Source organism: Diaphorina citri, unplaced genomic scaffold (assembly GCF_000475195.1).
Source record: "Diaphorina citri unplaced genomic scaffold, Diaci psyllid genome assembly version 1.1 scaffold171, whole genome shotgun sequence".
Lineage (NCBI taxonomy): Eukaryota > Metazoa > Arthropoda > Insecta > Hemiptera > Psyllidae > Diaphorina > Diaphorina citri.
Genome location: NW_007377608.1, coordinates 148,781 through 170,927, shown reverse-complemented (window position 1 = coordinate 170,927; position 22,147 = coordinate 148,781). Strand labels below are relative to the sequence as shown.

The window sequence follows — 22,147 nt, the reverse complement described above, 5'->3', positions numbered from 1 at the left end:
GAATCAATTCAGGATGGCCGTCGGCTACAATGTTCTAACACTGGTACCTATACCTGCACTAATTGCTTCATGTAGCATCAACGTCAGGTGTGCGAAGGTTGTTCCAATATTCGACATGACTTTCCCTTGTTCTTGTGCAGATAAAACATTGGTTCTGCTTAGACTCAAATGGAGGCGAGAGTATAATCTACACATCGAATAAACCCTACCAAGTACCAGTGCATTAGGTAGTACCTAACATATCTACAGTATCTATCTGTCATGCAATATTTGTATCACTAGGGTTCTGCGTTGATTAACGTTAACATTATCACTAGCTACCTTCTGCGTTGAAATTGGCAATGATGATGTGTTCGGGTAAAATCCTTAGGGGACAAAAGTACTGGGAGAAGAAGGTTTCTTTGAGAATGAATATATTCCCAACCTGCTCTCAGAAGAGGAGTTAAGAGTCCTCCAATTGGGATTTCCAAACTTTTCCAACAGATTCCACCGTCCGTCGGGTCCTATCAGTCGTGGACGACCGAGGTCCTCACAATTGCGCTGATGCTTTTAAAGCCAAGAACCGTTGGTTACGATCGAGTAAGGTGGAGTACACATCTATTACTGAAACTAATGTCCTTTCAAACCTCAAATTGTATTGTATGTTCTTTTCATATTCCAGGTTCCTGCCAGAAGGATAAATGAAAGGTTTCTTCTGGTAAAGAAGAAATCGACCAGTCTAAAGACTCGAAGCCGTGTTAGTTGAGTAAGAACTTCGTCGAGTGTCAGTATTACCCAGCGATGCTACTTTCCAGTAGTGTTAAGTGAATTAAATCGTAAAAAGCTCAAGTGAGATTATGTCTATCTTTAATAGAACATGTGGATTTTCAGTGATAACTGCCGTCATTTTTGTTAGTTTCCTAACCTTTGGTAAGAATCAGTTCCAGCAGTGTTCTTTTTATTCCAGCTCTTATCAGTAGTTTTTTAAAATCTAATGGATTATTATCCGTAGTGCGTATAGGTATTCTTTTCGTGGGATTGGCAGCTATCTTTTTTTTTTAAGTTACCTATAATCCATATATACCTACCTACCAGTCTATAGTATAGCAAAAAGATAGCACAGGTATCACAATGATCACATAGGTATTGACAAGAATCAATTCTCTACCCATTCTTCAACAAAATGTTTTAAGTTTGTTGGAAGTTCAAAGGACTAAGACGTATTGCGTATTGGGTATGTTGTGCAATTTCAACGAGATATTCAATTTCCATTGTAAAATATTGATATTAAACAAGGTGGTCGATATTTTCTAATCAATGCACACCTGTTAATAACTTTACCTTTAAGGACGTCAGACGTGGCAAACTTTGCTCACGTAAGACATCCCTATCTCAATGTATTTATCAGGTAGGTACGTGGATATTAGGTACCTATGCAGCTTATAAATGTGCTGGAGCTAAGGCTGAGATAGGTACATCTTTTCTTGAAATTCTAGCTTTATTTTTTTACATGCCTCTAAACTTTAAAATTTCTAAAATGATCCACTTTGCTCGGACCTTTACCTCATTCAAGATCACATGCCTAAATGCACTCATCATCAGTATCAATTCCATAAGGCTATACAGGTATAATTGTATGAACAAGGTCTATTCTATTCTATTCTCCTCATCTACATACCTACCTATATTCATTCAAGCCATCAGAAATCATATTGAGATCTATCTCATATTCTCATAATCTGATTGTCCAATCAACTTTCTCCTTGACCGCTTCCTATTTGGTTTCATAGATGAGTGCCCATCCCATCAGTCATCAACCACCAACAACCTTCTATTACCCGTACGCTAAGTAGGTAACACCTACCTATTACCTATAGGAAGGTACTTACCTACCAAGTTACCAGCTATAATAATACTAGGTTTGTACGAGTAAGTACCTACGTAATTATTCATATGTAGAAATTCTGAGAGGTAGCTAAATACCTACTTGCAAGCATATTAATAAGTAATTATGATTTTGTTTACCTTTCATTATTATAGGTAGATTTTGTACCTTCAAGTAGGTAAATATAGCAACTTTTAATTTATTATTAGGTTCGAAAACGTCCTTTCAAGCATTGTAGCTATTTTGCAGATAGGTAATATCAAAATATCTAATTAGCTATAAATGCTGTAATAATTATGAGTGATTTTTAGGTATATATCTACCTAGTACCTACCTACATCAGTTAGGTAGGTAGGCAGAGGCACCTACTTCCTCCCTTTTCACTAATTACCCATCTAATACTAGCTTGAATAAGTAGGTACCTGTTGATGGTCATTGGGGAAAGATGAAATTACGTAATTTTATTTCTCTCTGTTTCCATTTGTATGATGTCACTTGTCACCAACCACGCTTGATATCCGCTACTTTCTCCTTGACCGCTTCCTATTTGGTTTCATAGATGAGTGCCCATCCCATCAGTCATCAACCACCAACAACCTTCTATTACCCGTAGGTATTCTAAGTAGGTAACACCTACCTGTTACCTATAGGAAGGTACTTACCAAGTTAGGTACCAGCTATAATAATACTAGGTATGTATAAGTATATGTACGAGTAAGGACGTAATTATTCATATGTAGAAATTCTGAGAGGCAGGTAAATACCTACTTACTTGCAAGCATAATAATAAGTAATTGTGACTTTGTTTACCTTTCATTATTATAGGTAGATTTTGTACCTTCAAAGTAGGTAAATATAGCAACTTTTAATTATTAGGTTCGAGAACGTCCTTTCAAGCATTGTGACTAATTTATAGGTAATATCAAAATATCTAATTAGCTAGAAATGCTGTAATAATTATGAGTGATTTTGTTAGGTATATAATTATCTACCTAGTACCTACCTATATCAGTTAGGTAGGTAGGCAGCGGCACCTACTTCCTCCCTTTTCACTAATTACCAATCTAATACTAGCTTGAATAAGGTACCTGTTGATGGTCATTGGGGAAAGATGAAGTTACGTAATTTCTCTCTGTTTCCATTTGTATGATGTCACTTGTCACCAACCACGCTTGATATCCGCTATATCAGGCTCGTAAAACTCTATAAGGTATTCATGTAGGTACCTACGGGCTACAGGGGTGGATGTTGACTTACTCCAACACAAGTCAATCCCCTGTCGAAAAAGAGAATGGGGTAACTTCACAAAGTATGTTCCTAGGTCCTATGTAGCAAAATAAACTATACATGAGTTATTCTTACCACAGAAGATATTGTTACCAAAAGTAGTGAAGTTATTCAATAAACCACATCAATCAATAACCAGGTAGGTATTAGAATAGTACGATCAGTCTTTTTTATAGTGAACAAGAGATGAACATTCTATTGTGGTCTGCTAACAAAAAGATCCATCAACCTTCCTCATAAAGCATAATCGCTCAAAAAACACTCCGTGTTGAAAAACTAACGTCAAGAGTTGAAATAACCTAAAAAGTCGATAAGGATATCGATACACAAAAAGCCCACCTAGAGGCTCAAGTGTAGATGTCCATCTCACTCTGGCAGATGTTTTCCATCTCATTACTTCCTTCTTAGGTTCCTGTTGGAGGAAGCAACTAGGGAGCTTTACACTTGACATGCTTTTAATAATTTAATACGCAGATATTTGACTAGGGAAATGGGCACTGCACAAAACTCACGCATTACTCGTTTTTTCCGTCTTTTGACATTTTTTGGCCGCTGTTTGCTGTCAGCTCTACGGACTAAACGGTTAAAGATATTGAAAAGGGTATGTCACAACCACACCTAAATCCCCAGAGGTTTGACGGAGGGAACTGTAACAAAGGAGGTTTTATCGTCCCGAAATCGAAGAGAAAATAACTAGGACAGGATAGAAGAAAGTCAGCCTTTCCGGGAACGAACTTCATCGGTTTAGGATAAAGCTCGCACACGGCGGGAATCGAACCCACAACCTACCACTTACAGGGCAGCTACCTTCCAAGCTAACTAGGCTGGCAGGACAACATTAATTTGTAAATCGTTGTTTCTTGTTAGATTTGTTGTTGTTAAATTTGTTGTTATTTTAAACAAGCCTCCATTTTGACCTATTTTCCTTCCTCATAAATTTCCTATCTTATTGCTTTGGTTTATTTTCCCGTCTACCAGCATAGCCTCTTTTCTCCATTTTTCAGGACTATTTTTCTCTTTATTATTTTGCTTGTTCGAAACACATTTTCCGTTGCTCTTTTTACTTTCCTTATCCTATAGGAAGGAAAGGAATGTATTTTTCTTTGTTCAAATTTTTTTTCGTCCTCATTTCCTCTCTCGTTCATTTGTTTCTTATCACTAAAGGTCGTTATCTGCAATCAATACTTTCACTTTACCTTTTTTTATCTTCTGTTTTGACCTTCTTGTCTTTACATTGTCCAAACTTACTTTGCCTTATGGTTTTCGCCTGTTCGGCTTTATGTACACTCGAGGACGGAAAATTCGGAAGAGATTGCATTTTCATGCCTTTACTCTGACAGCCTTTTTGAATGGTTTGTAAAATTTCCGTTGTGTTGAACACGTTTATGAAGTTTCGTCAAAATCAGATCAACTATTCTGGAGTTATGGTGAAACAAACTAGCAGATAAGTCATACAGGTGAAAAGCTAAACCATCGCGTCGATTTGAAGAAACTAACTTCGTTCAATAATGAGGCACCAACAGATCTGGCCACCAGATGTGACAAGAGCTCCTGCACACTACCCTACTGTTTCTGCAGCAAAGATGGAACCATCATCCCTGGAGGTCTGGATGCAGAAGATGTAAGTGATGTTGTGGGAGGAGAATCAGGAGATGTCTTTCGTTAGCTCATTGAACTGTAATAACTGTATAGAATTCAGTCAACAAAAGAGATTTCACAAGGCCCAAATTTAAGTATTAAATTTCCGTAATGTTGAACACGTTTATGAAGTTTCGTCAAAATCAGATCAACTATTCTGGAGTTATGGTGAAACAAACTAGCAGATAGTCATACAGGTGAAAAGCTAAACCGTCGTGTCGATTTGAAGAAACTAACTTCGTTCAATAATAGTTATGGTGAAACAAACTAGCAGATAGTCATACAGGTGAAAAGCTAAACCGTCGTGTCGATTTGAAGAAACTAACTTCGTTCAATAATGGACCACTTAGTTCCTAAGGCCAGCCACTCACTATCAAGTAGACCTGATCAGGTGTAATTGTCAGGTCTACCGGATAGTTAGTGACTGGCCTACGTTTAAGTTTAGTCCTCCTAAGGCCAGCCACTCACTATCAGGTAGACCTGATCAGGTGTAATTGTCAGGTCTACCGGATAGTTAGTGACTGGCCTACGTTTAACTTCACCAACTCACCATGATCTCCCTTCTTCCTCACAGACACCCCAAATGATCCTGTTGACTTTCGACGGAGCTGTCAATCTAAACAACTACGATCACTACCAGAAGGTCTTCTCAGATTCCAGGAAGAACCCTAACGGGTGTCCCATGAAGGGGACGTTCTTCATCTCCCACGAGTACTCCGACTACAGTATGATCCAAAACTTGGCCAACCGCGGTCACGAGATCGGTGTGGAAACCATTTCGTAAGTGAACTTTGTAAGAAGGATGCCTTTTTAGCTCTTTATTTATTTTGGCAGAAATTTCGTCTGAAATGCACTGTAGTACCTCATAATATTTTCTGTTTCCCCCCAGACTACAAGACGGCCTTCAGGACAAAGGTTACGAGGCCAACCGCGGTCACGAGATCGGTGTGGAAACCATTTCGTAAGTGAACTTTGTAAGAAGGATGCCTTTTTAGCTCTTTATTTATTTTGACAGAAAATTCGTCTGAAATGCCCACCCCGGTACTACAGTGCATTTCTTCAGCTACCCCATAGGGAACTGATGGAAAATTATGGAGATCTTATACATTTTATAGGAGGAACAGATGCTAGATGAAGATTGGATACCTGGTGATGGTTATAGGAACAGACCCATAACTAAGTCACTTCAGACACTTGGTAGGTGAGTTAATGTGTTGAAGCAATTTGTCGATAGTGTACATATTTACATAATTAAAAGTTAGATAGAATATAGAATTCAGCGGAAGAATGATAAGTATAGATATACAAGATTTTCCAGCTGTAGAACAGCAGAAAAAGGTAATAATATGTATAATAATGATAATAATTTATTTTAATTGCCAGTACCTTGCGGTGTTTAAAACATGGACTTAAAATTAAAACTACGAGAAAAAAAATATATACCTAGGTATAAAAATTAAAAAAAACGTATATATATAAAAATATGAGACATTTTTACCTATGTAGGAAGGCTTACTATAGATTTAACAGGTACGAATATTAAGAGAGAAATAAAAATAAAAAAAAAAACATTATAATTATGTACTTAAAGAAAGACTTTGGCACTTGTTATCACAGAAATGAGAAAAAGAAAACGAAGAGGATCTCCCTTGTTATCCTTTGAACTCCCCCAAGGAATATGGTACCATTTCCAAGAGCTGGCCCTTCTTACGGTCAAGTGATAGAGACAGTTTTTCGTATCACAATTGAATGTCTTCAAGAAAAGCACCAACCCAACTAACAAATAATATTTTCTGTCTCCCCCAGACTACAAGACGGCCTTCAGGACAAAGGTTACGAGGAGTGGGTGGGTGAAATGATCGGAATGCGAGAGATCCTTCATCACTTTGCCAACATAACTCGCTCAGACATCGTGGGCATGAGGGCGCCATTCCTTCTGCCTGGAAGAAATACTCAGTTTGAGGTAAGTTTCAACTTTCACTCATGTCCTCTTGAGCCTCTTCAATCTTCTTTAAATTAAGAGATGGAGGGACATGAAATACGTGGAATGACATTTGGGATATGGAATTAGCCCATGTATTGTTTCTGAGCGTTTAACGAGTTTTAGAATCCCAATCTTTCCACGGTGAAATATTTGTCATCCCTCTCTCACGGGTACGGAACTACGGACAGCAATTGAGGGATTTTCAATGAATGGTAGGTACTACATCATTATTTTAGTATGCTCCAAATCAATAACAGGGTCCCTTGATATTCACAGGTTGTTGAGGACTTTGGTTTCATCTACGACAGCTCAGTGTCAGTTCCGGCCCTGAAATTCCCCGTCTGGCCCTACACATTGGATCACAAGATTCCTCACGAGTGTAAATCCGGCACTTGTCCCACCAAATCTTTCCCAGGTAAATTTAAATAGCTTTTGAGGGTTTTCATCCTCGAGAATTTAGTAAAGGTAAAGGATACACGGACTTTTAGTGTTTTCCGTGGACCTTTTATTTAGTCCATAAAGCGTGGGGGCTCTTTAACTTCATGCCGATGCCGTTTACGTAACGCATATCGTACAAATATCGGACAAGATTCGAGTTTTCAAACTCCAGATCCCCAGCTGACAATGCTGACAACCGACCACTCGATTACCGAGACTTTTCGGTCTTTTTGAACTATGTACTGACTTTTGTAGGATTTGAACAACCAATCACATCGCCAGATTTAAGTTATATTTCTCCTACCATAATGGCGGAACCATGATTTCATGTGACACATGAATCTGTCCGCAAAAGGTTAACTTCATGCCGATGCCGTTTACGTAACGCATATCGTAGAAATATCGGACAGGATTTGAGTTTTCAAACTCCAGATCCCCAGCTGACAATGCTGACAACCGACCACTCGATTACCGAGACTTTTCGGTCTTTTTGGACTATGTACTGATTTTTGTAGGATTTGAACAACCGATCACGTGTTATGGGAAATAACTAGGAAGAGAAGAGCAGCAAAAGTAAAGCTGTTTCCACACATAGTCGACGCCATCGATCGACAAGGTGACGAAGTGAATCTATGTTGTCAAGGCAGTGTACGTACGGTTTCCGTCGACGCTGATCGACCATCGTTCAACGGCGTCGACTGTGTTTGGAAACACCTTTAAACCCTCGAAAATCTCTCGTTGCAGGTGTTTGGGAAGTGCAGCAAAAGTAAAGCTGTTTCCACACATAGTCGACGCCATCGATCGACAAGGTGAAGAAGTGAATCTATGTTGTCAAGGCAGTGTACGTACGGTTTCCGTCGACGCTGATGGGCCATCGTTCAAAACACCTTTTTAAACCCTTGAAAATCTCTCTTTGCAGGTGTTTGGGAAGTACCTTTGAACGCCCATTTCGTAGAGTCGTACGAAGGTGGCCACTGCCCCTACTTGGACCAATGTGTTCTGCACAACCATGACTCAGATGAGGTCTTGGAGTGGCTCAAAGAAGATTTCAACAAATACTACACGTAAGTACATGAATGAGAACCTAGAAACTTACAATAATGAGAACCTAGAACCTACATTAATGAGAACCTATACTTTTTATTTTACGTACTCGTACGTGTTGCGTCAAAAAGAAAGCACAACTCAAATTCACCGTCAGAGTTGTTACTGATTCACAGCACAACTCCAGAATTTTCAATAGAATGAGTGCCTATTTCCTTACTAACCTATCCCTATTGATCTAGTTCTTCTTCGTTCAGACTTATGTGGCGTAGACCCACAGGTGGGCCAATAAATGGTACGTTTTTTAGGTGGGCGAATAAATGGTACACTTACCCTACTTCTGATTTTACGTACTCGTACATGTTGCGTCAAAAAGAAAACACAACTCAAATTTACTGTCAGAGTTGTTACTGATCCACAGCACAACTCCAGAATTTACAATAGAATGAGTGCCTATTTCCTTATTAACCTATCCCTATTGATCTATCTGCACAACCATGACTCAGATGAGGTCTTGGAGTGGCTCAAAGAAGATTTCAACAAATACTACACGTAAGTACATGAATGAGAACCTATAAACCTACAATAATGAGAACCTAGAACCTACATTAAACGAAAACCTATACCTACTTCTGATTTTACGTACTCGTACATGTTGCGTCAAAAAGAAAGCACAACTCAAATTCACCGTCAGAATTGTTACTGATCCACAGCACAACTCCAGAATTTTCAATAGAATGAGTGCCTATTTCCTTATTAACCTATCCCTATTGATCTAGTTCTTCTTCGTCATTTCAGTCAAAACAAAGCACCCTACATGATGCCATTCCACACCAACTGGTTCCAAATCAAAGAGCTGGAACAGGGACTACACAAGTTCTTGGACTGGGCTGCCCAAAAGTAAGTTATGTCTACGATTCATCCAATTTTAAGCTGTGTTTTGTCTACGCATACTCAACGCCGCGCCGTCGATCGACCGTCTGTGTGTGGATACAGCTTTCTCAAGTGATACTGCACAGAGCCTGATAAATATCTGGTCCTGGTGGTTAACTCCACCTAAGCACCCTACATGATGCCATTCCACACCAACTGGTTCCAAATCAAAGAGCTGGAACAGGGACTACACAAGTTCTTGGACTGGGCTGCTCAAAAGTAAGTTATGTCTAAGATTCATCCAATTTTAAGCTGTGTCTTGTCTACGCATACTCAACGCCGTGCCGTCGATCGACTGTCTGTGTGTGGATACAGCTTAAGAGAACATTTTTTCTCAAGTGATATTGCACAGAGCCTGATAAATATCTGGTCCTGGTGGTTAACTCCACCGAAGTTCTTGGACTGGGCTGCTCAAAAGTAAGTTATGTCTAAGATTCATCCAATTTTAAGCTGTGTCTTGTCTACGCATACTCAACGCCACGCCGTCGATCGACCTTCTGTGTGTCGATACAGCTTAAGAGAACATTTTTTCTCAAGTGATATTGCACATAGCCTGATAAATATCTGGTCCTGGTGGTTAGCTCCACCGATTTTCACCATGTTAGGGACCTATTTATTTTGGAAGCGTTCGTGAAAAGCCCTGTCCTGAGACTTTGCTTTGATTGTTGCAGATCTAGTATGTAGATACAAGGTAGCTTGATTAGCATATTCTACATTATTTATGAATGTAGCTTATTGTAGCTTGCCAGTAACCTTCAAATCTGTTGGTCCGATATAAATTTTGTTGTTATTTTGAAATGTCTACTTAGAAATTAGGTCATTCTCCCACATAGGTAGATATTATACTTTTTTACTTTCTATTTTTCTTTTCTTTGATTGTTGCAGATCTAGTATGTAGATACAAGGTAGCTTGATTAGCATATTCTACATTATTTATGAATGTAGCATATTGTAGCTTGCCCGTAACCTTCAAATCTGTTGGTCCGATATAAATTTTGTTGTTATTTTCTAATGTCGGGAACTTAGAAATTAGGTCATTCTCCCACATAGGCAGATATTATACTTTTTTTACTTTCTATTTTTCTTTCGTCAGGTGTGCGAAGGTTGTTCCAATATTCGACATGACTTTCCCTTGTTCTTGTGCAGATAAAACATTGGTTCTGCTTAGACTCAAATTGAGGCGAGAGTATGATCTACACATCGAATAAACCCTACCAAGTAGCAGTGCATTGGGTAGTACCTAACATATCTACAGTATCTATCTGTCATGCAATATTTGTATAAGGAGAAAAGCTCTTCCGATCTTCTGAAGGAGATAAAAACGCTCTTTCCTCCAACAGTTAGGTACTATCTACTATTATTTTTGATCAAATTCTCAAATTAAATTAGAACAAGATCAAATTTCTCGGCAGGGAATGTACCCACAAACTCCAGTTTACCAGGCGAGAGTCTTGACCACTACACCAACGCAGGTCATGTCGTTGAATAACGAGTTTCACAGTCCATTTATAAAATTCTTAGTAGAACTTTAAGACCTATTCCACTTACCACTGAAGACCAAGTCTCGTGTCTGACTAACAGACTGGTTTTGTGGTCACGTGTGATTTCATATCACGTTTTACAATAGGTATCGATTACTTTCTCAAATCATGATAAGAGCCAATCAATATTCTCACCTTAGCCAGCGCGCACTGTAAGCGCGCTACCTTGTGAGCGCTAGGCCGTGGATTCGATTCCTGCCCGGAGAGAACAGTATCTTAAACAGCTTAGGTTCGTTCACAGAACGGTTGGCTTTCTCCTATCCTGTCCTCCTCTCTTCGCTTTCGGGATGATGAGACCTCCAATGTTACAGTTCCTTCTAAAACTTGAAAAAAAAAGGACATCAGATAAATCAGGTGCTCGCATAACTTTCGGTGCACCCTTATGTCAAAATTTCCTTGCAGTTCAAGCACCCAAAGTGATTATTCCATCATGGTCACTCGTATTCAATAAGGAATCAATTTAGGATGGCCGTCGGCTACAATGTTCAAACACTGGTATACCTGCACTAATTGCTTCATGTATCATGTAGCATCAACGTCAGGTGTGCGAAGGTTGTTCCAATATTCGACATGACTTTCCCTTGTTCTTGTGCAGATAAAACATTGGTTCTGCTCAGGACTCAATTGGAGGCGAGAGTATGATCTACACATCGAATAAGCCCTACCAAGTACCAGTGCATTGGGTAGTACCTAACATATCTACAGTATCTATCTATCATGCAATATTTGTATCACTAGGGTTCTGCGTTGATTAACGTTAACATTAGGTATCACTAGCTACCTTCTGCGTTGAAATTGGCAATGATGATGTGTTCGGGTAAAATCCTTAGAGGACAAAAGTACTGGGAGAAGAAGGTTTCTTTGAGAATGAATATATTCCCCACCTGCTCTCAGAAGAGGAGTTAAGAGTCCTCCAATTGGGACTTCCAAACTTTTCCAACAGATTCCACCGTCCGTCCTACGGGTCCTATCAGTCGTGGACGACCGAGGTCCTCACAATTGCGCTGATGTTTTTAAAGCCAAGAACCGTTGGTTACGATTGATCACAGTTTTCATCGTGGGGAAAAAGCGTGGTATCCGCTCACGTGAAACTGAAATTTTATTATTTTGAAAAGAATAAAATTTAATACGAAATTTTCTCGAAAGAAAAACCCCGTGTTGTTTTTTCGACCGTTTCTCTTTTATTTTTGTCGAGTGTTCTTTCGCTTTTTTAGTGATTTTCTACCAGACTATCATCAGGTAAGTGTTGAGTTTCCCCTTGTGTGTATATGATTTTAAATGTACCTACATAATTACATATAAAGATAGAAGGGTATTTACCGATTTTTCAAAGATAAAAATATGGTCTCTTCTGAGGAAAAGTTCGCATATCCCTGATTGTAGGTAGGTAACTGTTTCCTGTTTGTCCTACGAAAGATCATTGATTGTGCTCTACAGAGTTCTGATAGGTTGACTTATTCATTCAGCACATGCCAGGTTGCCAGAATAGTAACAGGCGAAATCAAGCGTTTCCCCTTGTGTGTATATGATTTTAAATGTACCTACATAATTACATATAAAGATAGAAGGGTATTTACCGATTTTTCAAAGATAAAATGGTCTCTTCCGAGGAAAAGTTCTTCAGTAACAGGCGAAATCAAGCGTGCGAATGCGAATGCCAAGAGTTCGAAGCTCCTTCCGGCCTATATTAACACAAAATAGAGATTCATATTAAGAAATAACATTTACTCTAAATCGACGTCGACCGACGGCCGTCGACTATGTGTGGACGCAGCTTAATGACTTATTTATTTGTTGGTACATCTAGCTGATAAAACAAGGTATATTCTATTCTAGTACTTGAGAGAACATTATAGAAAGGTTAACATAAAAGTGCATCCTGGGTGCCACCCAGACAAAACCAGCGTGTCCTCAAAATGTCATTGAATGTCACACGCAAACATGACATGTTATGAGTGTCATGACACATTGCATCAAATATTGTGCTGACAGTCATCCGGGTATTAATGTTAACCTCTATGTCCTTCATCTCTTCTTGACACTGACAATGGATCTCTAATCCCTCATTCTTGTCTACCTGTCCACCACTCCTACATAACTGTGCTATTTTATTATTATTATTATTATTATTTATTTATTTATTTATTTATTTATTTATTTATTTATTTATTTATTTTTTTTTTTGAGGTTTGATAGAAGGAACTGTAACTGCTAAGGTCTTATCGTCCCGAAACGGAAAAGAGAAGCGCGTCTTCCTCGTAAGCGCTGGGACGCGGGTTCGATACAGTTCCCTCTATCAAACTTCTATAAAAAGTGGGTTTACCCGATTATCAAACATAAGGTTGATGGGGATCAAAGCCACCTTGCAATTGTGGGTTGAAATGACATTGTGATACAGTTCCCTCTATCAAACAGTCAAACTTCTATAAAAAGTTTGCTTACCCGATTATCAAACATAAGGTTGATGGGGATCAAAGCCACCTTGCAATTGTGGGTCGAAATGACATTGTACCAGTCGAAAAAAGCCGCAAAAATTATTCCTAGATTCATCGGATTAACCTCAGTAAGGTGAATGCCCCTGAAAGTTATTCAAAAGTCTAATTGCTGATATTATCTGCACTTTTTTTTCTGAAAAGCTCGCGATGGCTGAACGTGATAGATATATGGCGATAGTGATAGATGGTACCAAATTCAATTGAAATAAAATAAGCTTTAGGACAATCTATCCCCCGCCTTTCTTCTCCCTCGACTTTTTTTTAAATCAAAAATTAGTTCAATATGAACGTACCTAGGTAGATAAAATGAAAGCGATGGTTTTCAATTTAATAAAATAAAAGGTGCTCTCTGTGGACAGATGAACGGATAGTAAAGTTAGCTACTGATCACCATCCGTCATCCGATAAAATAATTAATCTAGGTCTAAGGTAGATGTTTAGGAATCCACAACTAAGACCTCTTTGAGGCTTAGGTGTGGGAGCAAACAGCCCTAAAAGTTGGCTACTGCTACTGATTCCATAATGAGAGCCACGATACTTCCCATTTACCTGCTGAATCAACAACGTCGCGTCACGTCAACTTTGGGAATCCGTGACCCACTGCATGGCAAGCAAGAGCATTACCACTGGACCAACCATTTCTAACGTCTCCTTACCTCATGTCTAATAAGAACCCATCTTTTCTGGTTTCAGTGCGTAGATCACCATCCGTACGTAAGTCTGTGTCCATCTGGACTCTACTTTGACGACATCAAGAAACTCTGTACGTTCAAGAACGAAGCAAGATGTGGACCTTTGCCAACTAGTAAGTGACGGAATCTCTTAGGTCAGCCACTCACTATCAGGTAGACCTGATCAGATCCGCCTGCCAGCTCTACCTGATTGTGTGTGCTCATCAGGTATCAGATAGACTTGACAGGGAGGGCTTCCCATATCCTTGAGAAATATTAAAGACAGAAAGACCGAAGTTTTGATGTGGACCTTTGCCAACTAGTAAGTGACGGAATCTCTTAGGTCAGCCACTCACTATCAGGTAGAACTGATCAGATCCGCCTGCCAGCTCTACCCGATTGTGTGTGCTCATCAGGTAGACCTGACAGGGAGGGCCTCCCATATCCTTGAGATATTAAAGACAGAAGGACCGAAGTTTGCTTTCTATTTCTGGTGATCTTAGCTCATCCACGTGCGGTAGCTACAGTATGTAATATGTATAAGTTGTATGGGCAATTTTATTAATAACTTCCGTAGGCAGGTAAAAAGTAATGAAATAGCATCCTGTATATTAACAAAGCGAAGGTATCCTGAGCTTTATTAGAAGCATTCTCTCCTTGTGATTAATGGTATAAGTTGTATGGGCAATTTTATTAATAACTTCCGTAGGCAGGTAAAAAGTAATGAAATAGCATCCTGTATATTAACAAAGCGAAGTTATCCTGAGCTTTATTAGAAGCATTCTCTCCTTGTGATTAATCAGCGTTCCTACGTAATCTTTAAGGAAGATTTATCATAAATTATTAACCATCGTTATGAAAACACGAGATTTAAACGAAACACAAGTAGATGTTTAACCAACATTTTATATGGACCCATGAATAATTCTGAAGGAGATAGGGAAAAGAATGCAAGGAGCATGTCCTTCAAATTAGATCATGACTTCAGGAGAAAATACAGGTCAGAGGAGTCCTAAAAATAGATCCATTAAGGTCCGGGGCCACAAAGTGAGTTTAAACTCGGGTTGGAGTTCTCTTCTCGTCACTATCAAAATGTCTTTTTACTAGAAAAAAGAGCAAATGAAGTGAGTCCTTTGTTTTACTCGACATTTTTTTTCCAACAGTGAAGAAAATTCCATGTACCTAGGTAAGTATTGGTATTTTTTGGCTCCATTGCCTTTGGGGTTTTGGGATTTAATTTTTCTGAGAAATGCCTACATTTACCTGATACATACGAGTATAGATATGTAGATATGCTACTCCCTACTTATATCTTTGTATTGGGATCTCCATCATGCTGGAGCTATTGTTTTTCATACCCATTGCCCCATCCCACTACAAAACGCTATACAAAAGTTTGTATAGGCTACCAAGGTACGTAAATATAATCGCAGCATTTTTTTAATCAATAGGTGCTGGGTATTAGGCTACAATATCGAGGGCTTAAAAAGTCGTTAAACCTATTTTGAATAATAATAAAATTAAAAAGGAGAAGGAAGTGAGCCCTTGGAGCCGGCGAAAAATGAGTCCTAAACCGACCTAAATCTCATTGTCACCAAAGAACAACCGCAAAAGTTTAACTCTGTAATATCAAAAACATAAATTGGAAGTTTGTCCTATTTGAAGATGGGAAGTGAGCCCTTGGAGCCGGCGAAAAATGAGTCCTAAACCGACCTAAATCTCATTGTCACCAAAGAACAACCGCAAAAGTGTAACTCGGTAATATCGAAAACATAAATTGGAAGTTTGTCCTATTTGAAGATGACAAGATATATCAGGGATAAAATGTTATTTTGTGGAGAAAAAGCCCTTACATCTTTCTTGAGGAGTTTAGGATTACCCAACATGAAAAAGACTGAGGAAAATTGGTGTTTCCGTCTTACAACTCCCGTTTTTCGGCGGATAGTTTTCGGCAAGTACCAGAGGAGTTTAGGATTACCCAACATGAAAAAGACTGAGGAAAATTGGTGTTTCCGTCTTACAAAAAATTTCAACTCCCGTTTTTCGGCGGGTAGTTTTCGGCAAGTACCTGATATGACTGATATCTGATATGAAATTCATGTGAAAGAAATCTACCTATATCCTAGTAAAATTTGATTCACTGTGAGAATATCCCTTTCTGTGCAATATGCACTAGACTAGAGTAGTTAAAGGTATCTTATGCCCTCACTCGACACCTAGGTTGAGAATATTGATAGGTGGAGCCAGAAGTTCTTATATCCATCACAGTTTTCATCGTGGGGAAAAAGCGTGGTATCCGCTCACGTGAAACTGAAATTTTATTATTTTGAAAAGAATAAAATTTAATACGAAATTTTCTCGAAAGAAAAACCCCGTGTTGTTTTTTCGACCGTTTCTCTTTTATTTTTGTCGAGTGTTCTTTCGCTTTTTTAGTGATTTTCTACCAGACTATCATCAGGTAAGTGTTGAGTTTCCCCTTGTGTGTATATGATTTTAAATGTACCTACATAATTACATATAAAGATAGAATGGTATTTACCGATTTTTCAAAGATAAAATGGTCTCTTCCGAGGAAAAGTTCGCATATCCCTGATTGTAGGTAGGTAACTGTTTCCTGTTTGTGCTACGAAAGATCATTGATTGTGCTCTACAGAGTTCTGATAGGTCGACTTATTCGTTCAGCACATGCCAGGTTGCCAGAATCTTCAGTAACATGCGAAATCAAGCGTGCGAATGCCAAGAGTTCGAAGCTCCTTCCAGCCTATATTAACACAAAATAGAGATTCATATTAAGAAATAACATTTACTTAATTGAACAAAATTGAATGTCATGTCGTCCTGGTCCGAACTTACTCTTGACCATCACAAATCTCTAAATCGACGTCGATCGACGGCCGTCGACTATGTGTGGACGCAGCTAATCTATTTATTTGTTGGTACATCTAGCTGACAGTATAAAACAAGGTATATTCTATTCTAGCACTTGAGAGAACATTATAGAAAGGTTAAAATAAAAGTGCATCCTGGGTGCCACCCAGACAAAACCAGCGTGTCCTCAAAATGTCATTGAATGTCACACGCAAACATGACATGTTATGAGTGTCATGACACATTGCATCAAATATTGTGCTGACAGTCATCCGGGTATTAATGTTAACCTCTATGTCCTTCATCTCTTCTTGACACTGACAATGGATCTCTTAAGCCATCATTCTTGTCTACCTGTCCACCACTCCTACATAACTGTGCTATTTTTTTATTTTATTTTATTTATTTATTTTTTATTTTATTTTTTTATTTATTTATTTATTTTGAGGTTTGATAGAAGGAACTGTAACTGTTAAGGTCTTATCGTCCCGAAATGGAAAAGAGAAGCGCGTCTTCCTCGCGTAAGCGCTGGACGCGGGTTCGATACAGTTCCGTCTGCATAAATTTGGGACAGATGAAGTCGCTTCTTTTTTTGTTCGCAATGGTTCCTATTTTTAGATTTTTTCTTTCGAGACAAAAAAATTCAAAACATGATCGTCATCTTTACATCAGCCGTTACTTCTAATATCCATTTTCCATGTACCTAGTTATAATTAAGTGCGCATCGTAGATAAATAGTGCCTATAACTTCATGCTGTAGGTAAATAGGTAAGGTACCTATGTATTTAGTATTTAATCATCATCAAAGGTCCTAAAGTCCTGAACTTTCTAGGAAATGTTGTGAAAAAAAAACTCGAGTTTTTCATGGCTTCAAAGTGACCTTTGTTTTAAAAATAACCAAGTTTTATTTTCGTAGGTAAATGTATGAAAGGAAAATGTGCAACCCTAGTCTAAAATTACGTCACTCCTCTTTGAAAGAAATTTCAGACATGAAGAATTTAGTATCTCAGATAATTCTGGTGTCTTGCTGTTTGGTTCTGTGTCATTCTGCATTGTGGCGAAGACCGGGATGTCACAAAGTTGGTAAGTGCTTAGACGAAGACAGCACTTTCTCATTACATTGTATCAGATTTCTTATACGTAGGTATTATTAGAAAGTAAAAATAAAACGACCAATAATTCTTGATACTTAAGTGGTGGTGAAAAAAAGTTCTGTTGTTTTACGTGAAAAAGAAGTTTTTTACTCACTATTATTTATGTAGGTTCGTACCTACCTACACTTATTCCTACCAAATAACATTGGCGTCAAAGTACCTAGACGGTCATTAGTTACTCTGGTGTCAAAGTCAGCTAGAAACAAAAGTTGTTTACAAAAATTGTGAAGAAAGAAGTAGGAAAAAAGAAAAGGAATTTTATTAAATTTTAATTGTGTTGAGCATTATGAATGCCTCTATAAATTATATGACTTCGCATGGAATGCAACCAACAACCTACAGATCCGAAGTCCATTACTAATTAAACCAATTAAATAATTTATTCAATACCCTCCTGGATTATGCTAGATTTTTGTCCTTAGATTCCAAACTCAGGAAGGTAGGTAGGTACGTTTTTTTTTTTTTTATCCATCGAATTCAGTGAAACCGGATTCAACTACCTATCTGGATAGCATCAGGAAATTGAAATTTTTATTAGGTATGTAGGTATACGAGTATGTAGGTAGGTACTTTGTTCGCAATATTGTAGCACATTTTATATTTTTCTAATCATTCTACCTAGGTACATCAAAACTGTTCGAGCTCTTATGATTGTCATAGATTACAAATTAATGTTATAATACCGATAAAAATGATAAAATATCAATACCTAACTACCTATAATACAAGGTGTCCTAAAATGTAGGTATGTATTTTTTAGGTCTTTCCCGGAACCAATTCGGAATAAACTCAAAACACTCAATTCTTTGTTTTAGTTGCTGTTATTCCTGTGGTACTCATTTAAGTTGACCTGTGTTACATACTTTTGACCCTTAAGACAAATGACATAGGAAAATTCAAGATTTACTTGCTTTTGCGTTCGTTCCCATTGCAGTTCAAACTGTGTCCTTGGCAAGCCCAATTCAAGCGGAAAAACCTAGAAAGCATAAATTCTGGGACACCCTTTACTCCGACGTAACTTAGTTTTGTATTCGATACTATAAGTAGATACACAGTAGAAGTATCTACATTCTACATAGGATAAATAATACAATCTAAATGTGTATGTAAACTGAAATAACTGAATGTCATAAGCATAATCATGTTGACAAAACATCTGGAATAACAAATGCCACTTCTGTATCATACTTGTATTATTCTCACGTGTTGTCATATCATTAAAAGTTGACCGAGTGCGTTGTACAAGTTAAAATTGATTTGTTCTATTTGGGCAATATATGGGAAGGGATAACGGAGAAATGTTGGAAGAAGGGAGCATAATATGTATAAAATGGGATAGAACATGAAGGGTTAGCATTAAGGGATGTTTTGAGAAAGGAGCATAAGTTATTGTAAAAGGAGCATAAGTTATTGTAGTTAGCAAGAAATGTTTTGAGAAAGGAGCGTGAGTTCTGTTATTGTAAAATGGGATAAGTTAGCATTAACAATTTTTTTGAGAAACGAGCATTTTATGTTCCTTATTGTAAAATGAGATAAGATAGCATTCAGGAATGTTTTGAAAAAGGAGCATAACATTACAAATTTTCATCAGTAACTGGGTTTCTTCAAATTAAATTGATCCCAAGGGCAAGGTAATGCCTAAACCCTTGACAAATGGAGTGTGCTTGAAAGCATGTGATGTGTTCCAATCCAATCGACCCCAATAAGTTATTGTAAAATGGGATAAGATAGGTACCTAGCATTTAGGAATGTTAGAATCCGGAGAATATGGACGGAACTGTGGAAACGCTTTTAGATTTCCAATTAAAAATTAAAACCCGTCCTTCAAAGAGTTGAAATTACAACTTATCAAACCCCTGCATCAAAAATACGACCACTTTTATTAGTGTCTTTGCTATCTATCTGATTTATATTTAAATTAATGGAAACATAGGACATGCATACACAATTTCATTATCTTTATACACAAAAGGCTCACTCAGATGCTTAGATGTAGGGGCAAACAGTCCTAAAAGATGGGTTAAGGCTGGAAAAAATCTAGAATATGGGAGCATAGAACATGGGAGCATAGAACAGAAAAAAGATTCAGCAAAATAAGAAACTTGTATTTCGCAGGTACAGAAAATCATGAGAAAACTCAATATTTCCTCTACAATTTTTCACGTGGAATAGTGCTTTTATTCTCTTTCACTTTAGATGCTTTTCTTCTTCCTCTGATTGTATCGCATTGTCTTTCAGGCCTGACGTGTGGTTTGTCACAATCACTCAAGCACTAACTTGGATGACCAACCCAAAGTCAAGCAAAGAACTCCTCAACTATGACGCTTGGAAGTGCGCCAAATCAGAAACCGCACCTCTCGAAGCCTGCAACCTGCCCAACAAATGTGCACTGGGCTTCAGACCTCCAGAGGCCAACATCTCTGCTACCAGGTAAGAAAGAGGACCACCTCTGATATTGAGTGGAGAGCAGTGACTCTTGATTCTCAAAGGTGTTGGGTTTAAACCCTAACCGGGGTGGAATCTTTCTGACAAAATGTTTCCGTTCCTAGGTAGGAATGGTTGCAAAATGATGTTCCTCAAGTCACAAGTTTTTGAAAGTAGTGCGACTGCGAAAGCGGTTCCGAGGTAGGTAGGCATGTAGGTAGGCACATTAAAAAAGAAAAAAAATAGGGACAGACGTTGGTAAAAATAGCAGTATCCAACTACCTCGTTTGTAACAAAAAGAGTCTAAAACTGGTTGGTAGGTACCTAGATACCTACACAGTCAGAGTCAGTATCTTTTACAACAGTTCGGTAGGTAGGTAGGTAGCTACTCCGCCGATATGCGTCCGATTATTGATCTTGACCTCCAGAGGCCAACATCTCTGCTACCAGGTAAGAAAGAGGCCCACCTCTGATATTGAGTGGAGAGCAGTGACTCTCGATTCTCAAAGGTGTTGGGTTTAAATTCTAACCGGGGTGGAATGACAAAATGTTTCCGTTCCTAGATAGGAATGGTTGCAAAATGATGTTCCGTAAGTCACAAGTTTTTAAAAGTAGTGCGAAAGCGGTTCCGAGGTAGGTAGGCATAGAGGTAGGTACATTAAAAAGAAAAAAAAATAGGGACAGACGTTAGTTAAAAATAGCAGTATCCAACTACCCCGTTTGTAACAAAAAGAGTCTAAAACTGGTTGGTAGGTACCTAGATACCTACACGGTCAGAGTCAGTATCTTTTACAACAGTTCGGTAGGTAGGTAGCTACTCCGCCGATATGCGTCCGATTATTGATCTTATGACTGCGTCCGCAAGGAACAGTAATGTTCCCCAATCTTCACTAATTATTTCATCCCTGATCTCTCTCCCTATCCACAGGTATCTGACCACATGTCGGGAGTGCCCGCGCAAGTACCCGTGGCTGGGAGACTCAGAAGGAACCGGCATTGCCGGACGAGACGTGTACAATCCGGAAATTCAGAGGAGAAGGAAGTGAGCCCTTGGAGCCGGCGAAAAATGAGTCCTAAACCGACCTAAATCTCATTGTCACCAAAGAACAACCGCAAAAGTGTAACTCTGTAATATCGAAAACATAAATTGGAAGTTTGTCCTATTTGAAGATGACAAGATATATCAGGAATAAAATGTTATTTTGTGGAGAAAAAGCCCTTACATCATTCTTGAGGAGTTTAAAAAACGTAAGCCTAACATGAAATACTCGTACCTCCCTATGAGAATATTACTATCGCCACGAGTTACATAAAATAAAGACCATACTATGTAGATAGCTACCAGACCCAGAGAATACCTCGTGGTTTATCATTTCTAAATAAACCAGAGGACCCACTACTTTTCTCGTGGTAATTTACACCCCTCTACTAGGGTTTTCATGAGTTATATAGTCCACTACATATTTTAATAGTCAGGTAAGCCAAAAGTGCGTAGGTTGATAACTTTTGGTTGAATTGAATTGCATCCATCAGTGTTATTAGATACCTATTAGAAATTAGATGCAATCACATACGAGTAAATAGTAAAATATGTAGATGGGGGCGAAGAGTAGATATATACCTTACCTACATACCTATTAGATACCTTATTATGTGGATGGGAAGTGTAGGTGTTCTAGATCACATCCTTATTCAGAGGAAAGTTTATCAAAGTGAGCGGTGCAAGAAGGAGATAAAAACTGAAACTGCACCAGGAAAGTTTCCAAATATTTCATAACTATTCTCATAACACAGAAAGTTTTGCAA

General features: G+C 38.4%; 1 protein-coding gene across 1 annotated transcript; it reads left to right on the top strand.

Annotated features, from left to right (window-relative positions):
* The first annotated feature begins 13 nt into the window (after positions 1-13).
* On the top strand, positions 14-21,577 carry LOC103505397. Its single transcript, XM_026820730.1, has 11 exons — positions 14-43; positions 484-579; positions 4,641-4,772; positions 5,364-5,569; positions 6,596-6,752; positions 7,050-7,188; positions 7,956-7,969; positions 8,145-8,275; positions 9,054-9,155; positions 20,156-20,347; positions 21,270-21,577. Exons 1-11 carry the CDS (start codon positions 14-16, stop codon positions 21,385-21,387), a joined length of 1,317 nt encoding a protein of 438 aa, XP_026676531.1. The 3' UTR covers positions 21,388-21,577.
* Positions 21,578-22,147: the final 570 nt, after the last annotated feature.

Bases quoted from the DNA above. Each gene is read 5' to 3' on its own strand.
- LOC103505397 (XM_026820730.1), top strand. From the start codon at position 14: ATGGCCGTCGGCTACAATGTTCTAACACTG. The intron at 9,156-20,155 runs GTAAGTTATGTC...ATTGTCTTTCAG, and splicing joins TTGGACTGGGCTGCCCAAAA to GCCTGACGTGTGGTTTGTCA. The intron at 20,348-21,269 runs GTAAGAAAGAGG...CCCTATCCACAG, and splicing joins GCCAACATCTCTGCTACCAG to GTATCTGACCACATGTCGGG.